This window comes from Sciurus vulgaris (assembly GCF_902686455.1).
Source record: "Sciurus vulgaris genome assembly, chromosome: 12".
NCBI classification, from domain to species: Eukaryota; Metazoa; Chordata; class Mammalia; order Rodentia; family Sciuridae; genus Sciurus; species Sciurus vulgaris.
This window is the reverse complement of record NC_136473.1, coordinates 81,097,066-81,121,396: the sequence shown is the minus strand read 5'-3', so window position 1 is coordinate 81,121,396 and position 24,331 is coordinate 81,097,066. Positions and strand designations below refer to the sequence as shown.

The 24,331-nt window shown below is 38.1% G+C and overlaps 1 protein-coding gene across 5 annotated transcripts in view; it reads left to right on the top strand.

Moving 5' to 3' along the window:
* Positions 1 to 24,331, top strand: part of PPP1R12B (protein phosphatase 1 regulatory subunit 12B) — a 208,757-nt gene that overhangs the window by 120,712 nt on the left and 63,714 nt on the right. For all 5 annotated transcript variants that reach the window (XM_079106012.1, XM_079106014.1, XM_079106016.1 and 2 more), the window contains one exon: positions 102 to 143. In XM_079106012.1, the coding sequence (XP_078962138.1) occupies positions 102 to 143 (42 nt within the window). The remainder of the gene's footprint in view (positions 1 to 101; positions 144 to 24,331) is intronic.

Sequence of the window (24,331 nt, the reverse complement as noted above, 5' to 3'; positions counted from 1 at the left end):
TTTGGAAAGCCAAGATGTATAATTGATAGGAAATGACCATGTTGTTTTAAAACACATCCATGATGATAATCCTCTTGTTTTTCTTCCTTTTTCCTTTTCAGGAGGACGAAACTGATGTCTCTGAAGAGGTCAAGGAAACATGGGTGAGTGACAAGCCAGTGAGGCATATCCTTCTAGAGGCTCAGTCTTGCTTTCATGCATACGATTTTAGTAAAAGAGCAGGCCCTATGCAAATTTGAGCTGAGGAGGAGTTTGGAGATAGGCATTCCTCTTAGAGGCATGGCAGGGTTGGTTGGTGGTACTTTCTCCTGTGGCGTGACAATGCCCATGCTCTGAAACAAATTTTCAGCTTATGCCTGCCAACTGCTCATCTCTAACACTGTTATAGGCTCCATCTTTTTCTCTTGAATGTTATTGGATTGAGTAAAGTACTTTGAAATCTTTGGAAGAAAAATAAAAACTGGTATTTTTTATGGAACTGAGTTAATAAAGAGGAACATAAATGTGGAGAATGTAAAACATCAGATAGTCTAAAAGTCCTTTATGTTCGGCTGTGAAATAAGGTTAAGCACCTCACCTTCTCTATAACTCTGACTCCATGAAGCCTAACCTCCATTTGTAGGCCTGTACCCAGCTCTTGTGAGCTACTCCAACACCGTAGAATGCTGGGGGGGTTTCTTCTCAGTACTGTTTTGGAGAAAGGAAGGAATTTGGTTTTGACTAAATTAATTTAAATACATGTGACTTTCTGTGAAAAATTACATAAAATGATGGCCTTTTTGTACTCCGCAATTTATTGAACGTGCTTTCTCAGAATATACTTATTAACCCTTAATAATCAACAAGTAACTCAAGTTAGCAGAAGAGAGATAAATAATACATTGTCATTGACTCACCTACATTTTAGCCAAGATACAAAACAATCAATAGTAGTCTTCCAAAAAGCAGTGCCTGTAATGACTAATGGTAACACAGTGAGAATTGCCTACACTGAATTGAAGCTGAGGCTGCTTCACAATGATGAGTTGTGTTTTGTGGATATAGCACATAGTTGTTCCTTTGGGGCAAGAGTGTGTGTGTGTGTGTGTGTGTATGCAAACAATAGCAACTCATAGATTCTTTAAAAATCTTTGATAGGATTTTGCATATGGGAAGAATGAATATAGAAAAGTTCCTTGGGAAACAGGGCTTAAGCAGAGAATTTGAGTAATAGATTACAGAGCACTGAAATGCATCATAATCCCTAGAGGGTTGTACAGGCCATTTAAATTAAGGAATTACAACAAGGAAGGTTTTGTTGTCATAGAATGTCTTTTGTCAGTGAAAATCTTTGTCTCTACTTTTCCAGACTTCTTGATATGGAAAATCCTAACCTAGGATACCAAGGAATGAAACTATGATGATTTTAATGCAGTGCTTTCCAAGAAATTTCATCTTAGGACCATTCACTTAAAATTACAGAAAAGACTTTTTGGTTTGTAAGGAAAAGCAGAGACTGTTGAGGTTCGCCATGAAAGTCATTTGTCAGACTGAAAAATATTCCATTCATGGAATTGCTTGAGGCATCTACCAGTGTTTACCATGTGTCAAGCAGTGTTCAGTGTGAATCAGAGAAGAAAGGAGGGGATGGTACAAGCACATTCCAGGTGCCGTTCCTAGTGCCACCCATAGTTCTGCAGAAGGAAAGGCTGCTGATGAGTCAGCACAGGGCGGGGCTTCCTTTTTTGTAAAAGTCTAGTTTATAAACTCTAGTTTATTTCAATGAAATGCTTATCTAGTTTTCTCTTCTGAGCTCTTGTTTCTAATACTATCAGGTTTGAAGCCAATATCCATTTGGGCCACAGAACAACACACCTAATGATGGCCCAGTGTAAATTGCTGCAATTCTAATTCAAGACAACCAGCAGTATCTTATGAGTCTTTTGACCACTGTCTGCCCTAACTTCATGTCCATCCATCAGGCAGTAACATTGACTCAGCTCTGTAGCAATAAATGAGAGGGACCTATTGAAATGGCCCTGTTAGCTAATCACCATGAATATTGCTGAAAAGCCATGGCCGTTCTTTTCTTTCTTGGTTTGATTTGGTAAAACAGTATCTGCTATTGAAGTCATGCAAGCTCCTACTCTTCAGTAACCTTAAGAGTGATGGTATCCATTATTTTTAAAATTCATTCTTCCCCTGGGACTGGGGTTGTAGCTCAATGGAAGAGCACTCCCCTAGCATGTGTGAGGCACTAGGTTCAAGTCTCAGCACCATATAAAAATAAATAAATAAATGATTAGAAGTTATTAAAAAAAATTCACTTCCCAAGACTCTGACATCTCTTTATGTTTTTCTTTTTTGTGGTATTGGGGTTTGAACCCAGGGCCTTGCAAATGCTAAGCAAGCACTCTACCACTGAGCTAGCCCACCCCAAGCTCATGACATCTTATTTTTTAACTGAGATATAATTTACAATCAATAAAATATATACATTTTAAATGTGTCACTTGGTAAGTTTTGATACTTGCATATACCAGTATAACCACCATCCAAATCAAGATAAAAAACTTCCCTTACCTTAAAAAGTTCCCTTTTGGGCTGGGGTTGTGGCTCAGTGGTAGAGCACTTGCCTAACACGTATGAGGCACTGGGTTCGATTCTCAGTACCACATAAATAAATAAAGGCATTGTGTCCATCTACAACTAAAATAAAAATTTTTTAAAAAGTTCCCTCTTACCATTATGTTAAGTGAAATAAGCCAAAGTCAGAAGGTCCAGTGTTGTATGTTTTCTTGCATCTATCAAAGCTAGAGAGAAAAAAGGAAAAGAAAGGTGGGAGCGATCACATGAAAAGCAAAAGGAATCAGTAGAACAGAGGAAGGGGACCAGGGGCAGGACGAGTGGAGGGAGAGGAAGCGCTGGGGAGGGATATTGGCCAAGACACATTGTTATACTGTGTGCATGTACTAATATGTAACAACAAATCCCACCATTATGTACAACTGTAATGCACCAATAAAAAAGAAAAAAGCTATTTAAAAACAAAGTTCCCTCTTGTCCCTTTTCAGCCAATTCCCTGTCCTAAGAGGCAACCATTTTTCTGATTTCTGTCTCCATAGATTAGCATTGTCTGTTCTTTAACTGTGTGTGTCTGTGTTTGTGCATGCACATACATACATATGTGTGTACTGCTCCTTAAGAGTGATGATATGTCACTATTACAAATATATGTTCACACACGTGTATATGTATACACATATACATATATCTGAAATCATCCACTAATATTTAATTTTAGGGGTAGAAAGGAAACTTCAATGATTATTATCTTTATTTTTATCTCTAGTCAAGGTTAGAGCTAAAGTAATTCCAAATATATATGGATTTCCCCTCATCTCCTTAAAGATTTTAGAAGAACATTTTTTAATTTCTCCCCCTTCTATCAGTAACAACAGCATGGTTAAGAATCCTTTCTATTATTAAACTAAATCTCTGTTGATGTCATTGAAATCCATTTCCTCCTTATGTATCTAGAAAAATGTAACCAAAATGTATATACCAAGAACAATTAGGGCCAGGAATGGCTCTGATGTTTGCTATCTGTGATCTGTGGTGTGTTTGATAAAGAGAGAAGTCACATTTTGCTATACTGGTGACAAGGAACATGATGAGAAGGTTGGGGACCTTGCCTGCACCCAACGTAGTGCATGGCTTTAGTCAAAACCCATCCCCATTGGTAATTCCATCAGCTGGTAAGATGGACAGAGACTATATAATTGAATATCTTAGTACCTCTTTGACAGGTTTGTTTAAAACAATTCTGTTTCGTTATTCATATTAGGTATGTGACAGTCTGTAAATCTTAAGATATCCTTTGTCTTGTTAAGTGAAGAAGAAACTGAATCTAAATTTTAATTTGAGGAAGAGGTTATTTCAGTCATACCTAAAAATGCTTTTATATTCAAGAATGTATTTGATGTTTTCTTTACTTTATAATGGTCTCCCTAAACCATGGGAGATACTTTCCCAGACCCTGTACTGAGCTCTACATGTGCTACACTGTTTCCTATACATACATACCTATGATGAAGTTTTATTTATATTAAATTAAACATAAGTAAGAGATTAATGACAAGAACTAATTATAAAATAGAACAGTCACAACAATATACTGTGATAAAATTACAACTGTTACTACTCCTGTGCTTTGAGGTCATTATTAAGTAAAATAAGAGTTACTTGGACACCAGTACTATGATATCAGTGTCTTAATAGTCGGTCTGAAGGTTACTAAATGACTAGCAGGCAGTAGTATACACAACATGGAAACCCTGGACAAAGGGATAATTCATGCCTCTGGCAGGGCAGGGTAGATGGCATGAGATTTCATCACACTACTCAGACATCCCACAATTTAAAAATCATGAGCTATTTACTTCTGGAATTTGCACTTAATATTTTCAGACAGCAGCTGACTGTGAGTAACTTAGACCATGGAAAGCAAAACCACAGATAAGGGAAGACTGCTGTAGTTGTTGATTGCATGGCAGTCGCTTTGGAGGGAATGATCACAGTCACGTCAGGAGAGGTGGTGACCACTTCAGTTCTCTTCACCTTCTCTTACTGTCTGTGTCTTTGGCCTGCCTGCCTTTTGCTTTACGATGAGTTTTATTTGCTGAATTCTGGTTTTCCCCCATTTACTCCTCTGCAGCAGTCTCTTTTTCAAGCTGGTCCTGTTGTGTAATTGAATTTATCACTAGAGGGCACAAGTGGTCAACAGAAAAGATGTTGGTAAGCAAGCAGCATAGTGCCCTGAAGGAGCTGTACCTAAACAAATTGCTTTTGTTTTAAAAAAGATTTGCTGAAGAACCCAGTCCAGTATAGTAAAGGTATCTGCCTCCCCACTTTTGGTCTTATAGAATTGGAAGGGAATTTGTAGATAACTCGGTTTAGGAGTCTCACTTCACAATTAAGAAAACGGAGACTGGAGAAGTTAATTATCTGGGGATGGGAAACCTCTGCAGGGTGAGCATCCTGTGCCTGCATCAGGGAACCTTTTCATTTGATGGTAATGATGCAGACCTGGAATTAGGGCTTATGTCCTTTTCCACACCCTATTTATCCATTTGGTTTTTTTACTCAGCAGGTTACATGTTCGAATTGACTTGCTAGTAGCACCTCACCTCCTTGAGTGAAGGAACGTCTTCTTGAAGGACAACTTAAAAGCCTACTCAGTATCAAGATTCAGTGGGTAGAGCATCAGCATTCTTCTGCTGTCCTTGACATAGGTGGGTAGTTATGTCTGTCAGGAAGTAAGAATTTCCATACTTTTGTTAGGAATCCCCACCCCACCCTGTTGCTTTTAGGAAAATCAGGTAGTTTACTCAATCAGGACAAAACCACTGAAACTTTACCCTCAAAGTTGACACTGGAGCTGTCCTAGCTCTGAATAGAACTAGTAGATTGGATTACTAATCACTCCTCAAAATACATTGGTAAAGGAGATGGTATTAAGGAATTACTAATTCATGACTATTGAGATGCCTGTCCTAGATACTGGTTATATGCTAGTGGAGAGATGTATTGGTGAAGTATTCTAAAAGAGGTAAGCAATTTAATGTAAAGTTTTCAAAATAAATAAATAAGAGAACACAACTGAAATTTATTGGTAAAGGTTGGTTTTGAACTTAAAAAAATAAATGCTCTAGAAATGTCTCTAATACTGAAAGCTACTACATGCATTTTCCATTTTGTCCTTCCTTCTCTATTATAAATGTCTTCCTGTTCTATCATTCAACAAGTGCACCTCTTATGTTCAGGTACTTTTCTAGATTCTGCAACAGTGAACAAAAAGCCCTGCTTTTTTGGAATTCATATTCTAGTGAGGAGGACAGACAATAAATAAAATACATATGTAAAGTAAGTAGTATGTTAAAAGGTGATAAGTGCTATGGAAAAGCCATATAGAATAAGTAGGATGGAGGAATTAGACGTGCCAGGGTGGGCAAGAGGTTCAAGTAACAAGTAGGGCGGTTAGAATAGGGCTCTGTTACAGAATTCCATTGGAACCCCGATGAAGTAAAGTAGGGAGCCGTGTGGGCAGGTGGAGGTGGGATGTTATGGGCAGAAGGAATGGCAATTGCAAAGACCCTGAGGCAGGGCATGCTCAGCATGCTTGAGAACAGGTGTAAAACCCAGCATGGTTAGAGCAGAAGGAGCAAAAGGGCTAGACAGCATGGAGTGATAAGTTGTCATCGGAACTCTAACTTTTGAAATATGTGTGTAGGTATCTGTTAGAGTTTCGAGCAGAAAAATGACATGATTATACTTCTATGTTAATGGTTCACTCTACCTGCTGTGTCGAAGATTGTACTCTGAGGGGAGACATCAGTGGAAGCAGTAATGTCAGTTAGGCTATTCCCATAATATTGGAAAAACAGAAAGATGCTGAGAAGTTGTCATTCAGTGTACGTTTTGAAATTAGAACCACTTAGATTTACTATTGGCTTGGATAGAGGTTGAGAAAACAGGTGAATGTTGATACCAAAGCTTTTAGCTAAGGCAACATGAAATGGAGTTTTCATTAACTGAGATGAAGAGCACTATGGGAAGAATAGATTTGATACAGGAAGAGTAGGTTTGGTTTGGGATTTAGAAGTATTAAATTTAATAGATTTGATTGACATATTTTACATGGAAATGTCTTGAACAGTTAAGAGGTAGGGGTCTGGAGTTCAGGTGAGAGGCCCAGACTGCAGATAAAAACTTGGATGTCAGTAAACATATAGATGATATTTAAAACCAAGGGGTTGGGCCAGGTGTGGTGGCGCACACTTGTAATTCCGTTGGCTCAGGAGGCTGAGATGGGCCGATCTCGAGTTCAAAGCCAGCCTTAGCAACTTAGAGAAGTCCTAAGCAACTCAGCGAGACCCTGTCTCTAAATAAAATTTAAAAGGAAGGGTTGGGGATGTGGCTCAGTGGTTAAGTGCCCCTGGGTTCAATCCCTGGTACCAAAAACAACAATAAAAAAAAAAAAAAAAAACACCAAGGGGTTAGATGCAGTCACCAAGAAAGTAACTTCATAGAAGACTCCTAAAGACAAAATCCTGCAGCATGCCAGAGTTCAAAATGAGGAAAGGGGGAAGAACCAGCATGAGACTGAGGAATCCTAGCACTTGACTCTGAGAATTTGAATACAGTTTTCCCATTTTTCAAATCAAAAACAAACACAGAATAACAGGTAGTTTTGTATTCTTGTTTTAACTTTTTTCCTCAACTTATATAGGGATATTACCCATGAAACCTTCTTAGCCTTTTTGTAAAAGGATCATATAGTGGTGTAAGAGTTGGGTATCTCAGAGCATCCTCTGATATCTTTTAAAATTAAAAACACGAAGCTCGAAGATGTGGCCCCACCATGACACCCAGGCCTTCGCATACTTGCTAACAACCTGACACCCCAGGCGGCTGCAGAAATGAACCTAGGCCTCTGAGAAGGAGGTGGGATGGTGCTGAAGCCCCCTCTGCATCACTAGGGATGGGGAGGAGTGAATGGAGGAGCCACACCCCTTTACATCAGATGGAAATTTCATAGAAAATAGACAGGTAGGGGTCAGGGGACTGCTTGGCTTCATGGCCATTCCCAGAATTTTAACTACCAGCAGGTCAAGGCACCAAGCCAATCAAGGGAGCTTCACCCTTTCTAACTGGTTTGTAAAACTGAATCCCCATCCCATGCCTGGCTCAACCAGGCATTTCAGGAGGATTCCAGCTCTGCTCCCTTGGATGACTTCCTTCTATATCAAGTGTGTGGCTGGAGACAGTACAATGCCAGAGCTCTGAGGGTGCAGCCTGGACCAGAGATGATCTAAGTTTTGCAGAGGCACATCATTACAGAAATTTTTAAGTGCTGCCTTGGATGGGTCCAGGTGCCCCATAGATATCAAAATCCAGGTATGCTTAAGTCATTCCTAGGAAATGGCATAGTATTTGCATATAATGCATGTACTCCCTCTTGCATATTATAAACCATCTAACATATGGAATACCAAATAGAACCTAAACACTATATAACAAGTTAGAAAGTAATAAAGTAAAATGTTTCTGTTTACTTAGAACAGATGGAATTGTTTCTAAATGTTTTGCAGCTAAGATTGGTTGAATATGAGGATGTGAATCCTGCATATATGAATGACCACCCCCTAAACCCCTGAGAACATTAATATCTAAACATTTACTCAGCAAAATCAGGGGGCCCCCCAGCCTAAGGAAAGCAGAGCTGACTTCTCTCACATCCCATGGCTGTAGCTGAGTCCCATGGTTGCAGCACTTGAGAAATACCCTCAGTTTGGCTGCAGCTGAGGTGTGTGATGAAGTCAGTTGATCCCAGCATATCTTTCATGGGGATGGTCTTCTGCCTACCTGTGGCCATTTTTGCAAGTCGAGAAGACTGGCAATTATATGGAGGTAGATCACCCTCAGCCAGAATTTTCTTAGGGTCCTAGTCCCTTAAGCAAAATGCCCTGGGTTGTTGTTCACCATTCCATGTGGAAACAGAAAGTTAGTGTGACTCCATGTCTTCTGGGTACACTCCTTCTCTGGCTGTCCCTCCCCCATTGCTACTGTGAAATTAACATCCATTTGCCATCTATTTTAGTACTGAAAGCCTAGCTAAGAGAATTCTATTGTAACTGAGAGTCCCAGCCAATCACAGCAGGGAGGTCTCAAATGACCAAATGATACAAACAAAATTTGCAACCTGCAAGCTGACTTTGTAACCAGTTGAGCTCTTGAATCTCTTCTCTAAATGCTGCCTGATCCTGTGACCCTACTATTTTGCTTTATGCTCCTGGATTATGAATCATTCTTTTTTTTAAAACTTGTTCAACTTGTTCAAGCTTTAACTTTGGAAGTTTCTTCATTTAACAATGACTTGGGATCTAAGTTAAGAGTTTATTAATTTGATTATAATTATGGTTCAGTGATATAGCTTTGATTATAGCCTCCTTGCATGCTTACGAAATTATTGATATTGAAAATAAATTGCTGCTTATCAGAGTGTTTGAGGCCAACAATATGATTTTGAAGATTTTACCTTTTCAAAATGGGCAATATTTAATTTGAACAAAGAATAGAATAGTCTAACAACATCTAAATCTTATAAAAATAATCCAAATCTTATGAAGATTAGAAATCTCACCATTACTTCTTACAAATTTTGAAGGAAAAATAAACTTGAAAGTGTAAACTAGAAAAAAAAATTAAAACACTCTTTGCAAACCTTGTCCAGGGACCTTTAAAGCCAGTTATGTCACAAGACCATTCTTATCACATCAGAGAGGTTCTATTGATTAACCATCAATAGAATAGAATAGAATAGAAAGTTTACTCACCTTTTGGTTACCTTTGCTTTGCCTAGACTTTCTCAGCTTTACTACATCTTCAACTGACTAGCTCTTCCATTTCAGTTAAGAAGAAGCCTTCTTCAAAGACCTTTTATTTCAAGGTGCTACTGTATACTAAAATTTGATTTAGCTCTGTGAAGACTAGTATAGTGATTATAGACTGAATCTTAGAACTGAGCTAACCCTGTTGTAAAGACAGCAACTGAGGCCCAGAGAGATTAATTTGCAGGATCACATTGTGTCATATTCCTAGTCTGCAGTTGTCACCCTACCTTCAGTTGAATCCTTATATTTGTTACATATCTTATGTCATAAACTTTATGACAAATAATGTAGTATAGAAGCTCTAAGTAGGAACTCAGGAGCCAGACTCCCTGGTTTTAAAATTAAAATATGTTCCAAATCTATAAATTCCTAAGCCAGATGAGAGTAAGTCTTTTGGAATACTTTTGTTGACCTTAGAATCATGTAATTTTGAAGTTATTTATTAGTTTATCCTTAAAAGTTATTATTTGTGATGTGAGCATGATCTGGCTGTGACATCTGTCCCTCTGTTAACTACCAGGGTTGATTCAGGTGATCTGACTAGCTTAGCCAGTGTCCCCTTCCTCACTTACCCATTTCAAGTGCATCTTTCCCCAAGCTACACACTTGGTCGAAGAGGATAACCTTCCCTGATAGAGAAAAACCCCTGTGGGTCAAAATACACAAGTAGCTGCACTTCCCTACTAGAACCTCCAAACACGCTCTCAAGAATGGATCATTTGAAAAGTAAGAGAAGTAGCCCAAATGCCTCTAAAGTTCTAATGTGTGTCTGACGCATACCTGACGAGTTTTGAGGACTGAATTTTAAAAGGGATTACTGAGGTAGGGGAAAGAAATGAGTAGAAATGGAAGGAACGGGGCTAAATGTTTCAGATTTTGTTGGAACCCTTTGCTCTCCGAAGCAAGTCAAATCCCTGCAGATTTCTCCCTTGATCAAGCAGACTTTAATTTTTATGACTAAATTTCCCCTCCTATGTGTGCATCTCTGCCTGTTTCCAACGGTTCAAGTTTCATAAATCTTGACTGTTTTTCCCCAACTTTCTTTCTTTGAAAAAATAACAGCCCATTTTCCTGTTTTTCTAAATTTTTACTACTTTGCTTCTAGCTATTTGCTGGATCTTCCTCTCAAGCAGTGTTTTTTAATCTTGCTTCTTAATCTTGTGAAGCCCCTTTATCTCCTAAAGAGGATTCAGCAATTTTCTTTCTACTCTCCCACCACTGGGCTGTATCTTTGCCATTCTCCTTTTAGGTAAAATCCTAGGTCTGTTTTGCTTTCCCCTCTCTCTCTGAGGCCTGATTGCCTAATATGGTAAGGTATTTCCCAGACAAGCCTGTACTGTTGAGATAGAACAACAGCTTGTCTAAGTTTAAAGACATGGTAGGTGAGCTATCAGAGAGACTTGTTATTTATGTAATAAAGTAATATTTTTTCAGTATACTATATAACAACTGCAGTCTTTTTTTTCTTAGTAAGCCTTAATTGTTTTTAATAGAGTTAAAAGGATAATAAAATAGAAATTTTCTCCACTCATCGTCTTTATTTTTAGGAAGATAAAGAAAAAGCGGGGGGAGGGGGCAGTGATTAGCTTGTCCCCAGAATGAGAGGGTTTTAATAAGTCTGAGAAACTTGATACCATGGTAATGTTCACAAGGATATAAAAAATAAGGATAGATTTAATAAACAATGGCTGTTACAGTCCTATTGTGGCCAGCCTCTGGGAATTGGCAGACTTTGCACGTGTAGAAAGGCAAGCTGTCCTGGATTTGTACAATTGATGACAATGGGCAATCCTGGGAAGGAGATGGAGATTGAGAAATGGCAGCCAACCAATTCTGTGTGTGGGAAGCTGCTGCTTCAGTGTGCACTGAAGACTCTTCTCTAATGACTGACTCCACTCTGACCTGGAAGGATCTCTCCTCTCACTGTACATTTGTTCTTGCTTTGCAACTGTAGTTTCTTAAAATACTGCAGATGCTGTGATTTTCTATATATGGGTTGTGCCTTGCTCTAACCCAAGCCACATAAACCATCGTAAGAACAAAGTTTCTTTTGGCATCTTCCTTTTATGGACTCTTATTAATTTTAGGTCATGCTGTTGCCAAGGAAATTTCAGTAATCAAATTTACATGTATTCCTTGGAGACCCTGAAAATTTGGACCCAATGTCCCATTACATCAGTGAATTCTGCCTTAATCAGAAATCTTTTTTAATATAAAATAAACTGACCTTCAAGGTATCTGTTTGGGTTTCGTTCAAACATCTTATCCAAAGATGTGAAAGATTTATCTGACCTCTAAGAATCATATAGTTAATCTCTTGACTTTTTCTTTTCTTTCAATTTCTTCCTTCGGCATCCAGCTGCCCTCAGGTATTAGTTTTTGTTAGCAACTTGTGACCTTAAGTCTTCTCATTTGGAGGGACTCTCAGGAGCTTGAAATTCTGATGGATCTCCCTCTCCGCCCCCCGCCAATGATTACAAAAATAAATGAATTTGATTAGAGAAAATTTACAAAGTATAGAAAAGTATGAAATAGTGGTTCTCAAAAGCAGCAGGAGCATTTCTAGAAGAGGTTATAAAAATTCCTAAGGGCACTTTCAGGAAATTAGTGATAGGGCATGTTCTACATGCATTTATTGGAAGGGACCAGAGATGATTTCATAAGATTCTCATGTCAAGCAGTTGTCTTGAGCTTGCTTGACTCCCAGGACAGTCTAACATGAAAACCTATCTAGTATCTGAATCTTAAACCAAACTTGACTGTATGTACACACTCAATCCGTAGGGAGCAGAATTCACACACCACATAAATTGAGAAGAAACTGCTTAGTTTTGCTCATCCCTGATAGTAATGCCATTTGTATTACGATAACATATAACAGATTCTACAGGTCTGCATTTTACCTCATGAGAATCCTATGATGTATCCAAACCTCTTACTATTTTGTTATGCCTCCTAGTGTTGTTGGCCCAAGAATTAACACATCGAAAAGTACATATTTAGGGACTGAAGGTGTGTCTCAGTGGTAGTGTGTGCATGAGACTCTGGGTTTGATCCCCAGCATCCAAATACGCATGCACACACACACACACACACACACACACACACACACACACATATTTTGTTATGAATTTCTTCACTTTTATTTCTTCTTATTGTGTTTTTTTAATTATTATTTTAACTAAGCTTTGTATAAGTGAATTTCATTTCAGGATAGTAAAGGTGGAAGGTATTAAAAGTATTTGTTGTAAAAAGGGAATCATTTCTTCTGTAAAGAATAAGAAAAAAATTCCATAACCGTACTATTCAGAAGAAATTATTGTTAACATTCTGGTATTTTTCCAGAGTCGGTCTTTTGGGGGGGGGGGGCAGAATATTCAAGACCAACTAACAACATTCTTGAGAAAAGAATCATTTTCAACTTGAGCATTCCTGGGACCCCATCATTACCATTATGACAGTTTCATATGGTTGTCTTCAAAGCAGTTGGGTTCCACTCTTTTATCAAAGTAGTCAGTCCTATAATAGCTTTGATCATAAGAGAGCCTCCAGGAATAATTGTTCCCCTTTCAGTTAGAGTCTAAGGGTTACCTTGGTTACAAAAGTATTCATTTCTTCTGTTGATGGCATGGCTAGAGAGTCTTAACCATGGCTTATGCTTAGCTAATGTTAGAGTTCTGGCCCCATGATTGAAGTATAAACTTGAGTGTGGGATCTGAAGCCCATTTTCAGCAAATGCAGTGTTTATAGACTTGCCCCTGCAGGAATGTTGAATTGAGGCTGTAACCGATGCTGCCTTTGAAAGTGTTGTTATGGTAGGATCTAAAAGGTAGGATAGTTGGGGTGAAAATGTGAAGGTGAACATTTACTAGTTACCAGTTTTAATTGTTCACCATGTCACCATGTCATCTCAGTTTTCAGTCAAGCAAGTTCAAGAATCAGACAACAGCCATCTAGGGGCCATGAATCTTTTCTAGGGGAAACCAGTTTTATATACAAATATGATCCTTTAATGTACATGAATGTTCACACAAGTGTTCCTTAACAGTGTGGGCTTTTAGAAGTACTTGATGTTTTTTATGCTTTGAAATTTTTTAAATGTTTTCTTATAATTTGAACTTATACCTTAAACTATGCTGATGTTTTTGGCAGCTGAGGAAAGGAGGGACATTATTAAAATCTATTAATAGAACTGGGCATAGTGGTGAACATCTGTAGTGCCAATTATTTGGGAAACTGAGATGGGAGAATCAGTTGAGCCCAGGAGTTTCTAGTCAACCTGGGCAACATAGTGAGACCCCATCTCAGAAAGAAAAAAGCCCGTTGGCAAATGAATAGCTCTAACTCTGCTACTTATTGTCTTAGAATTTACAGCTCTCGTTATGTTTCTGAATTTTTTCCTCAGACAATAGAAACATTTTAGAAGCAAAATAACATGCATCAAATAAAACTTTTTGTACTTTAAGGTGGCATTTTACGTAGAAGTTGGGAACTTTCAAAATTAGTGAGACATGGTGCTATCTATTGTAGGTAAACACTAATATTCTCAGTTCCCCAAATAAGAATAACTATTTTCTGTCTACTTTCTGGTTATTGCAAAGAGTTAACACTGTCTTTCTGAGGCCCATAGAGAGGGAAGGTTTCTTTTTGTTTGTTGTTGTTGTTGTTGTTGTTTGCTGGGGATGGAACCCAAGACCTTGAGATATACCCCCCAGCCAAGAAGGCATTTACATATCACCAGTAGTATGTGTTAAGGGATGAGCAAACCAGTCTTGTCTTCATTTTGTCACATAAACACTCTAGATAAGGGTTCAGCAAACTTTTTATGTAAAGGGACTGGTGGTAAATACTTTCTACTTTGGGGTCATGTTGCCTTATTATAACTATTTGACTCTGCTGGTATAGTAGGAAAACAGCCATAGATAATTATGTAAGTAAATGGAATGACTATGTTCCAATAAAATTTTATTTACAAAAACAGGCTGGTGGACTGGATTTGCCATAGTTTGCTGGCTTCTACACTAAGTTACTGATCTAAAAAAATGTTTGCTGATGTCAACATGATTCCAAATGTCAATTCTCTGTCATCTGAGCACTTCTCTGGTAATTCTCAATTCTTTACTATCATCAATGGTTTTGGGGGGACAAGGGAAATCATCTGTTTAGAGGCATGTATGTTGTTTGTCTGAACTTGGAAAAGCATTGATGAGAAGCTTACTGAATGAGAGAGTGAAGAGAGAGAACTGGATCCATGTCATTTTAATGTAGTTTCTGTTCTGTTTCAGTTCTTTACATCTTGAGGAAAAAGTCTAAAATGGTTCTCCCAGTGTATCCCCATTTTCTTTTCTCATCTGATTCTATTCCTTCTTACCTCCCATAGATCTTTGAGGTTAGCTGAAATTACAACTTGGGGATATATAATTAGTTGCCACTAATTAAGACATTCTGGTTTTTGTAAACTATGACCAAAAGTGACATTGACTTTAAGGTCCACAGATTCTTGGAAGGGTGTTTGTGAGAAGATTGTTCATTGCTGTCATTCATTTTGATTACTGGTTATCTTTGAATTCCTTAGTAAGACATAGATTATGGACCAGGCATGGTGGCACATGCCTGTAATCCCAGCTACTCAAGAGATTGAAGCAGCAGGATGGCAACTTGGAGGCCAGCCCAGGCAATCTAGCAAGACCCTATCTCAAAATAAAAATTTAAAAGACTGGGGATGTAGCTCAGTGGTGGAACACAGTTCCCAGCATGGCCAAAAAAAAAAAAAAAAGATTATAGAATTTATTAGTCTTTTGCCTTGTCGACTTTAAGTCTTCTGATGATATGCGGGAGAAACTTTTTGGGAATTTGTGGAGAGGGTGACAAAGTCCACAAAGCCTTGACCTTGATTGCTTGAAATAATAGCTAAAAGGAGTGGATTTTGGGAAAGAAAAGCTGAAATCCTGATTCTTCAACAAACTTTAAGAAAGAAAGAAAGTAATGAAAGCTGACCATATGTCACAGTAAACTCATGTAAGGTGTGATAATTGAGCATGGGTTCACACAATTTTTTGCCAAGTAAGCAAAATCAGATCCTATCTTGATAATAAAGGTTTACCCTGTGTATGTCAAGTTGTATGAGAAGGACTCTTAGGTCACTGGTGACCTCTACTACTCTGGAATAAAGCCAATGAAATGTTTGGGTGACTTATAAATCATTTCTGGAATGCTTGACTTAGAGCTAAAAGCATGTGTGGATATTTGTATACATAACAGTAACCCATTTTCAGTGATATTAACCTAATAGGTAAAGCTTCTGTACTAGTCTCCCTCAATCTTGTTGATAAAACTCACTGGAGTCATTTGTTTATACTATAGATTTTTCAGACCTTTCTCCCTTGAGATTCTGAATTTGGAGGGGCATAATAGTAGAAGACCTAGAAATATTATAACAGTCTCTTAGGTGATTCTTAATAGGCAAATTTGACAGTGTTCCTAAAGGTATATTTATGGATTGCTAACATCCCAGGTAGGTCATCTTTAAAGAGTAGGGTTAACTGTGTCACACTGAGGGAGCTTAGAGCCAAACCCTACTCCTTCCTCTCCTACAGAAATGCACATTTAATCCAGAGTACCCATTATCAACCCCCACCCCCCAGAATAGTCTGATCCCATTTGGAAAGTCTTTTGCTTACGTAACAGCATGCATTTGTTCAACCAACCTATATTTATTCTTCATCCACTATGTGTCAGGCACTTTGCAATAGGGATGCAAGGTAGATGTTCCTGCCCCTAGTGGAGGTCATAGTTTATTGAACAGGAGATATTTCTATTAGACTTCTAACTTGAGATGTCAAGTAGGCAGTTAAACAAAGGAATCAGCTCTTCATGGGAGTGAAAGTAAAGCTGGAGAGGTAAGTATTTTGCAGTCATTGCCTTAGTGATGGTATTTTAGAAATGGTATTTTAAGACTGGGTGAGGTCACCAAGAAAGAAGTATAATTAAAGAAGGAAAGAGGGTCCAGGACTGAGCTCTAGATTACTATAGGTGGGCCCTAGACTAGAGCAGGAGAATTTCTTTCGTGTGTGTGTGTGTGTGTGTGTGTGTGTGTGTGTCTTTCTCTCTCTCTCTCTGTGCACATCCTTTATACCAGGAAATCAAGTAGAGCCAAGGATCCAGATGTCTTATGGTAGGAATGGACAGAATGGAAGCATTTTAAACTGTGAAAACAGCAAGATTTATTATTTTGCTGGATGTGGATAATGAAACATTAAGAGGACCCAAGGATGATTGGGAGATACATGGATTATTAGAAGTAGCATTGATTTTTGGAGCCAGAAGATTTAGGCTGGTTACATCTCTTATTAGATGTACGATCTTAGAAAAGTAGTTTAATCTCTGTGAACTCTCAAAGTTCTTTCATCTATTACAATAAGATTATCCCTATTTTATAGCTTGATGTAAGAAACACCAATAATAATGTGTTTACAAGATTTTCTGGTGTTAGTAGCAATAATGTAATTACTTTTTCATCAATCGTAATAGGCAAAGACTGAAATGATAATGCCCAGTTTAGGTGAGAATGTGGTGGGTTGGGTCCTCTCATGTTGTACTGGCGAGTGCCCACTGTGTGGAAGACTGTTAGGTACTATTGACCAAAACAGACTTAGTCCATTTAGCTATTTATAATAGTGGGAAAATTGGAAACAACCTAACTGTCCATTATTTTGGCAGTAGTTAAGTAAACTATGATTCATCCATGCATTGGAATGCCATGAATCATAGTTTGTCTTACCATTCCCTGCCTGCTGGCCACACAGGGGTGTTGCCCTGAACCAGAATGGAGTATAAAGCAGCCATTAAAAGTGAGTTACAAAGATAATGCAAACTGGATAAATACCTAAAATATTACTGAAGGAACTAAATCTAGACTCACAGATGTGATACTATTGCAGCTATGGGGGCGTGGATAGAGGACACACAGGACCAGGTAAGAAGACTCGGAAGATAGCCACCAAATGTTAATGGTGGTTGTATTTTTGATGACACTGAACATGACTGACCTATTTCTTTTGTTTTCCAAATTTTCTTTTATAAGTCTTTGATACTCATATCATCCCCCCACCAGGACCACCCATTAAATGCTTTGATAATGGAAACTTAACAAAACTTGAAGTTTCGAGTGAAAGTGAAGGCTGCTCAGTGGCCTGTTCGTGAACTGAACAGGAATTTTGTCAGAGAGCTTTATCCCTTTCTTCTGATTGGTTGCCTATTTCATCTGTAGTAGAAATATTGAGTAGTGCATAGAAATCTGTTGGACACCCACCCCACTATCATACGTATCCGTACATGTAAGCACTGTAGGTACAACGGACTGTGTCACAGGTACAACAGTGTGATGGTAAGGTGCTTTCAATGAATGTTGTTTTTAGAAAACAGTATGTCTGTGGGTGGGAGGGTTAGGAATTATCTAACCCTCTTATTACACAAGATTACACAAGATTGTGAAGTTCGAATCAGCTTGGATTTTACTGCATTGTGGCAAATGTAAAGAGTTTGTATATATTCTTATTGTGATCCATAGTCAGAGCTCTGAGAAATTCCAAGATTTATTTTTTAGTTTTCCTGCCACCTCAACCAATTTTATTTCATAATTTTTAGCTACATCTGCAGCTCTAATTAATTTTTTAATCCACTTATTCTTTTTAAAAACTCTAACATTAACCGTTTCTTCCTGTTTTCCTTTCCTACATTTCTGTTCACATATCCCCCTGGCCCCGCCCCCAGTACTGAGAATTGAACCCAGGTGCTCTATCACTGAATTGCTTAGGCTGGCCTCAAACTTAAAATCCTTCAGCCTTAGCTTTCTGAGTAGCTTAAATTACAGGGTGTGCCATTGTGCCTGGATGTTCACATAAAATTTCTACTTGTACTATCTTTAATATGTACAGGCTTATATCTCTCACATCCTGTAACTTTGCTACATGCTGCTTAGTTTTGTCTTCATCTGCACTTTGATCAGATCAGATTTAGATTTATTATTTTTTGTCTTCTCAGCTATTAGTGACAGACATGTTTGTAGAAAAGACATCTTACCCTTTGTTTTGTCTGGACTTGTGTGTAGGGTTTTTGTTTGGGTCTGGGTTGATTTGCTTTTTCTATTTAAAACTTAGGTTGTGTCTGCACCCACACAGAAACTTCATCCAGCTACCAGGCTGTTCCTTTGCAGAGTGGTAATCAAAGAAAACCAAGCATCTGTGATTCTGACTGCCATTTGATTCGAAGACTGATTGCAGGAATGCACGGTTTTCTTCCTTTTCCTGGCAAGTTATTTACTCGGCAAACTGCATAATGGAGGACTCAGCCTACAAAATGGTTGAGGTCACAGAAAATTATTTCTAGAAGATACTTTAGAAGGTTTTCTAGTCCTGCTCCTTTATTTTTCAGATGAAAAAACCTGGGACCAGAAAAGGGGCATGGCTTAACCTAAGATGTGTAATAAGTTAGTGGTAAAGAACAAATTAGAACCGTCTGGGTTCCCAATCCAGCATTCTTTCCACTGTGCTGATGGCAGTCTTCCAGGTGCAGGAGTACAGGTTGGTGCTTATAACAGTACTCTGCTGGCTGCAGTGACCCTTCTTGGGCCTGGGGAAGGCACTATGTTCTTTTGTTCAGTCTGATTCCATTTATGTGAAGTAGTGGCAGAGTTTATACAAAAAGTTTACAGTAAAGTCTACTGATGTCCTAAGTTGCTTACCTTTTTAAAATCATCTTCCTTCCATTTCTGATTTTCCAATACATCTGTTATCTATTTCAGTGCAAATACATAAGAGTGTATGTGTGTGTATTTCAAATAATGGGAATTTTCTTCTGCAGTTTGAGTTTAGGCATTACATGAAATGTCCATAAGTCTGGCGAGATCAGAATAATTGAACTGCTCTTATTTCAAAAGTGAAAGCCACTCGGACTCCTAGGACAGGATGGCAGAGTGAGCACATTCTGAATCTTATCCCTCACATTCGAAAATAGTACTGATGGGTAAATATTTTTTAAGTTTTTTTTTTTTTTTTTTTAATTAGTCATACTTTAAAAAGTCACTTTAGGCTAGTAGTGGATAGAAAAGAGACTGTGATAGGTGCGTTGTGAATGGAGACAGGCAGTTGGGACAAGAATTTTTTTGCAAGAATCTCATCCACTTAGAACATGAATCCAGGAGCCAGGAACACACTGTACTGTCTGCAAATGGGTGCTGGGTTCATTTAGGTCATCCCAGTAGTGTTAATGCCAGAAAGAAGCTGCTTGTTCCTGACCAAAAGTAAAGGAGTACTAGCAGAAGCAAGAAAGCCCAGGGACCCAGGGACCCACTCAGGACAGAACTTGTACTCAATTTTTTTTTTTTTTTAAGTACTGGGGACTAAACCCAAAGGGAATTTACCGCTAAGCCACATCCCCAGTCCTTTTTATTTTTTATTTTGAGACAAGATCTCAGTAAATTTATTAGGGCCTCACTAATTTGCTGAGACTGTCCTCAAACTTGTAATCCTCCTGTCTCAGCCTCCCAAGTCACTAGGATTATAGGCCTGCACCACTGCACCAACCCAAACCACTTTTAGCTGAACAGTTCAGAACTGGGATGCCTAGAAGGAATGTGACCCCAGAGCAACCATCTTAAAGTCTGGTTCAAGGTAGGCATCTTACCAAATCTAAGCTAAGGCAGTTTGAAACTTTGTGTAGACAAAGGTACTCATATTTTTAAAACTATTATTAAAAACTGAGTGCTCAAAACATTACAAAGAACCCAATAAAATTTAAGACTATGAAAAGCAGTTATGAGACCCAACAAATAAGAGAATTTATGCCTAAGAAAAAAGAACAATCTGAGAATTCAAAATGAATTGAAATTCTCAACATTTAGAAATGTTAGGTTCCACAAACCTAACAGAATAGCAGGTAATGAAACAACAAGGGAAAGGTCTGAGAAAGAACCATTTAGACATCTTGGAAGTGAAATACTATAATGAAATGAAAAAGTACATAATATTGAAATAAAAAACAGTTAGGTTTAAAGCATACTCTTTATAGATTAAGAGAAAACTAGTAAATTAGGGGCTGGGGAGATAGCTCAGTCGGTAGAGTGCTTGCCTTGTAAGCACAAGGCCCTGAGTTCGATCCCCAGCACCCAAAAAAAAAAAAAAAAAAAAAAGAGAAAACTAGTAAATTAGAAAATAGAACCAAGGAAAGCTTTCAGAGTACGTTTTAGAGGGAGAAATAATGAAAGAGAGAACATGAAAAGTAATGTGAAGTGCTCTAGTATATCTGCTAGGAGTTGCAAAAAAGAAAAGAGTGAAAACAAATCAATAACAACAAGAGTAGTAGTAACTGTAGCAAATAATTTTCCTGGAAATGAACATAAGAGACTTCACAATAGAAAACTGTACCATATATAAAGAGGACAAATTCATAACTAGGTGCATGATAGTGAAACTGTAGGACATGAATGATAAGAAGAACATATTGTTATGAGAAAAAATATATATAATTTACAAAGGAAAGGTAGTCAAATTGGCATTATGCTCTGGCAATAATAGATACCAGAAAACAGAATGTTCTGTGTCTTTAAAGTACTATAGAAAAGTAACTGTGACCAGGCATAGTGGTACACGCCTGTAATCCAGCAGCTCAGGAGGCTGAGGCAGGAGAATCGCAAGTTTAAGGCCACTCTCAGCAATTTAGCAAGACCCTGTCTTAAAGAATAGAAAGGGCCAGGAATGTGGCTTAAGCACCCCTAGGTTCAGTCCCTGGTACCAGGAAAAAAAAGAAGAAAAGAAAAGTAACTATGAACCTACAATTCTATACAGTGATTTATATGCACATGAGGACAAAATAAAGGCATTTTAAAATACACAAGGCCTTATTCACAACCCACAAATCCTTTATGATAAAAGAACTGAAAGATGCTGTTCGGCAAAAAGAAAAATAAGTGCAGAAAGTGTAATACAAGAAGCAAAGAGTACTAAGCTGTGATGATAATGCTAATCTTTCCTTTGATGTTTAAAAAGCTGAAACTAAAGTCTAATAAAATGACAAAGATATAAAAGTGTGCTAAGGTCCTGTTTTAAGTAGAGAATAAATTGATTAACTTTATAGATTTTTAAAGAAAAATGTTTATATAGGAGTAGTAAATACAGGAGTAAACACTAAAGTCAAAAATAGAAGGTCCAACTCCCAAATTGGTAGAGAGAATGTAGGTAATACATTGCCTTCGTCCAATACAATGCAGAAAAGAAGAAAGGAAAAAGGTGGTAAATAAGAAATAGAAAATAAAATTTATAAATAATCATAATATAATTTAATCTACAAAGGCAGATACAAATATTAGATTGTCCTATTAGGTGCTCTTTTCCTTTTTTGGTACTAAGGATTGAACCACTCAGGAGCACTTTACCACAGAGCTGCAACCCCACTACTTTTCTTTTATTTTCTTTCTTTTTGAGGCAGGGTCTTGCTAAGTTGCTCAGGCTGTCCCCCAAATTGTAATTCTCCTACCTCAGTCCCCTGAGTCACTGGAACTAAAGGCTTGTAACACTGTGTCCAGCTTACATGCTGTTTTTAATATGATACTGAAAGGTAAAACATAAAAGTATGAGAAAAAGATATATGCAAATAATCAAGAGAAAATTGGCAATATTAATATCAAATGATAATTTTATGCAGAAAGCATCACGTGATGGAAAGATAAGTCTTGCTTATAAAAAAGGAACTGTCCTCTAAAAAGTTATAAAGCAGTGACTTAAGAAACTAATAATAGAGTCTCAAAATATACAAATCAAAAACTGTCAGAATTACAAACAGTGTATCCATAGTCAGTGTTGCCAATTTTACCATGCCTCTTTCAGAAACCAACACATCAAACAGACAAAAATACTTCAGGATATAAAGGATTTGAACAACATAATTAACCAGCTTAATCCAATAGATAAGAAGCATGCGTGGAAGCACGCGTGGAACATTATATGATGAGGACCATATGAAATTAAAAGTGAACATTTACTAATTTATTTCATAAATGTTTGCTGGTTGATTAACTGCCTGATATTTGCCAGATACTGTTCTAGGCACTTGGAATCCATTAGTAAACAAAATAGACAAAGATCCTAGCCTGTTGAAGCATATGTTCCATCAAGATCCTGGCCTGTTAAAGCTTATGTTCTATCAGGGAATAATGGGAGGAAAGAGACAGTAAACTATAACAAAATTTGTCAATTAGTAGGTAGTTATCAATTGTGTCATATGTTGCTAAAAGGTCAAGTAAGATGATGACTAAGAACTGGTCATTGATTCTGGCAACATAGTAACCTTAAAGTAGTTTGGGGGAAATAGAGGGAGACGAGCCAGATTGGGCCTTGTTCCAATTGGGAGACATATTGAGAGAAAAGGAATTGGAAACATTGGAGGAAACGTCAGGTTTTTTTTTTTTTTTTAAATCTTTTTCAATAGAGGGGGACAAAGAAAGTCACATCATGCAGGAGAAATATAATCCAGAGAAGGGTATTCTTTCAAGATGGGAGAAATAAGCCAGCTGCAGTGGCACACACCTATGGCCTCAGCCACTCAGGAGACTTGAGGCAAGAGGATCCAGAGTCTGAGGCCAACCTCAGCAACTTAATAAGATCCAGTCTCAAAAAGGGGCTAGAAATAGGCTCGGTGTGGTGGCACATACCTGTAATCCCAGTGGCTTGGGAGGCTGAGACAGGAGAATCATAAGTTCAAAGCCAGTCTCAGCAGCTTAGTAGGGCCTTAAGCAACTCAGGAGACCCTGTATCTAAATAAAATACAAGAAAAAAAGGGAGGGGGTGGCGGCTAGGGACGTGGCTCAGTGGTTGAGTGCCCTTGAGTTCAATCCCTGGTACCAAAAAGAGGGCTGGGAATATAGCTCAGTGGTAAAAGACCACTAGGTTTAATCCCCAGAACCTCCCCCCACCCCACCAAAAAAAGAGAGATGGAAGAAATAAGTGCATGTTTGCTGATGGGAATGATCCAAGAGAGAAACAGGGAAAAGATATAATGGTGTTAAGAGGAAGAGTGAACTGCTGTCATAAGGTCCTTGAATAAAACCTTGTGAGGAACACAAGTTGAAGGACTGGCTTCAAACAGAGGTATGTTAAGTTCACCAGTGATGACAGGTGAGAGGATGGTCCGTGGTGATGGTAGTCTGAGGAAATTCTCTTCTGGTTGCTTCAGTTTTCTAGTGAGTTAGAAAATATCACAGAGAGCCAAGTTAGAGCATGAGGAAGGAAGAGTTAGGTATTTGGTTAAAAGGAAAAGGGATGAAATAATTCTTAGGAAAGTGGATCCTTAAGAATCCACTAAAGTTTCAAAATAATGAATTTAAATTGAGACCACTGAGTATGGTTTTATGTTTTTGTCCAGCCACATTCAATTGTTCAGGTGCTGGTGTGGAACAGCCAGGGAATTGGATTTGAACAAGATTGTCATTTCACAGAATATTCTGAAGGGGAAAGAGGGGAAAGAGTGCTGATCATAATGTACCACAGAATTTAAGCTAGAGAAGCAAGGGAATGAAGGGCATCCAGGACACGAGACACAGCACAGTTCCACACAGAGCAAAAGAGATAATCCTTCACCTGAAGCCAGCAAGTTAGCATGTGCGAGGCCCTGGGATGGATCCCCAGCACTGGGGTCAGGGGAGCAGCAACCATGGTTAGCAGGAAAATAGAATAAGCCCAAGTAAAGTGGAAGGAATGAAATAAAATTAAGATCAAAACAGAAACTAGTGAACAGAAAACAAAACATTCATGGGAATGATTGGTAACATCAGAAGTCAATTCTTTAAAAAGATTTGAATACAATAAACCTTTGATATTCTGATTAAGAAAAACATGAGTAGATAT